Source organism: Cebus imitator, unplaced genomic scaffold (genome assembly GCF_001604975.1).
Source record: "Cebus imitator isolate Cc_AM_T3 unplaced genomic scaffold, Cebus_imitator-1.0 Scaffold138, whole genome shotgun sequence".
In the NCBI taxonomy this organism is placed as follows: Eukaryota; Metazoa; Chordata; class Mammalia; order Primates; family Cebidae; genus Cebus; species Cebus imitator.
This window is the reverse complement of record NW_016107453.1, coordinates 3,293,806-3,295,295: the sequence shown is the minus strand read 5'-3', so window position 1 is coordinate 3,295,295 and position 1,490 is coordinate 3,293,806. Positions and strand designations below refer to the sequence as shown.

Sequence of the window (1,490 nt, the reverse complement as noted above, 5' to 3'; positions counted from 1 at the left end):
CCTCCGCCTCCTGGGTTCAGGCAATTCTCCTGCCTCAGCCTCCTGAGTAGCTGGGATTACAGGCACGCACCACCATGCCCAGCTAATTTTTTGTATTTTTAGTAGAGGCGAGGTTTTACCATGTTGACCAGGATGGTCTCGATCTCTTGACCTCGTGATCCACCTGCCTCGGCCTCCCAAAGTGCTGGGATTACAGGCTTGAGCCACCGCGCCCGGCCGATTGTGACATCTCTTAATAGTGCTAAATAAGTAGATAATATGCAATAAAATAGAAACTAGTTTGAAGTGACAAAGTTTGAAGTCTTAATCTTCACTTTATCTTTTATAAAGGATGATAAAAGGCTTGGTAGGATTTAGAATCCCTAACAGTTTCCCCAACTAATGGAGGGACTTTGGACTAATCATTTGGCTTCCCTGGGTGTGTGTGTGTGTGTGTTTTTTTTTTTTTTTTTTTACTTATAAAACAGAAAATTGAAATGGATGTTTTCTAAAAATGCCTTTCCTTCGAGTGCTATAGTATGTCTTTTTGATTTTACTGTTAGATGAGATTAGAAGTTAAAATTGGATCAATAGAGGGAAATTTGTAGAAAGTTTTTGGAAAATAGAGAAATTTTTCTAAAATGCTTGAAGTCTACAAATACTGTCAATTTGTTAAGGAATAAGTTATAAAGAAAACTTGTGGTGTTTAATCATTGATTCTTAGGTCACCACCAGCAGCACTGATGTCTCTTCTTAGCACTCAAGAGGATTTATTAGAAAATGTTTTGGGATGTATTCCCGTTGGACAGATAGTTACTATTAAACCACTGAGTGAAGATTTCTGTTATGTTCTGGGATACCTTCTCACTTGGAAATTAATACTAACTTTCTTCAAAGCTGCTTCATCACAGGTAAATAAATATGTGACAACTTTCAATTGTTCTGTCCTAATATGCTTCTCTGACACTGTTCTAAATACCTTCTTTCCCTTCAACTTAATAAAAGGGAAATGCCTTATGTTTTAATCTTATCTTTTTTTTTTTTTCCAATTGAGGCAAGGTCTCACTCTGTTGTCCATGCTGAGTGCAGTGGCACGATCTTGGCTCACTGCAACCTCTGCCTCCTGGGCTCAAGCGATCTTCTCACTAAGTAGCTGGGACTACAAGTGTGACCCACCATGCCTGGCTAATTTTTATATTTTTTATAGAGATGGGGTTTCACCATGTTGCCCAGACTGGTCTCAAACTCCTGAGTTCAAGTGATCTAACTGCCTTGACCTACAGGCAGGAGCCACTGTGCCCAACCTAATCTCATTTTATCCAACTACCTTCAGACAATCTGCATAATAAGTTTGCTCCTGTCCCTTATGCCTCACCCCTCCCAGCAAAAGTATTTACTCTGTCTGATATGTGGCCAGATCAGGTTTTTTTCTAACTGAATAGTCACTAGGTTCTTTTATTTCAGGAAATAAGGTTGGTTTTTTTTTTTTTTTTTTTTTTTTTTTTTTTTTT

General features: G+C 38.4%; 1 protein-coding gene across 1 annotated transcript in view; it reads left to right on the top strand.

Moving 5' to 3' along the window:
• LTN1 (listerin E3 ubiquitin protein ligase 1) overlaps positions 1–1,490 on the top strand; it is a 63,893-nt gene that overhangs the window by 49,878 nt on the left and 12,525 nt on the right. The window contains exon 25 of the mRNA XM_017541920.2: positions 704–890. Within this exon, the coding sequence (XP_017397409.1) occupies positions 704–890 (187 nt within the window). The remainder of the gene's footprint in view (positions 1–703; positions 891–1,490) is intronic.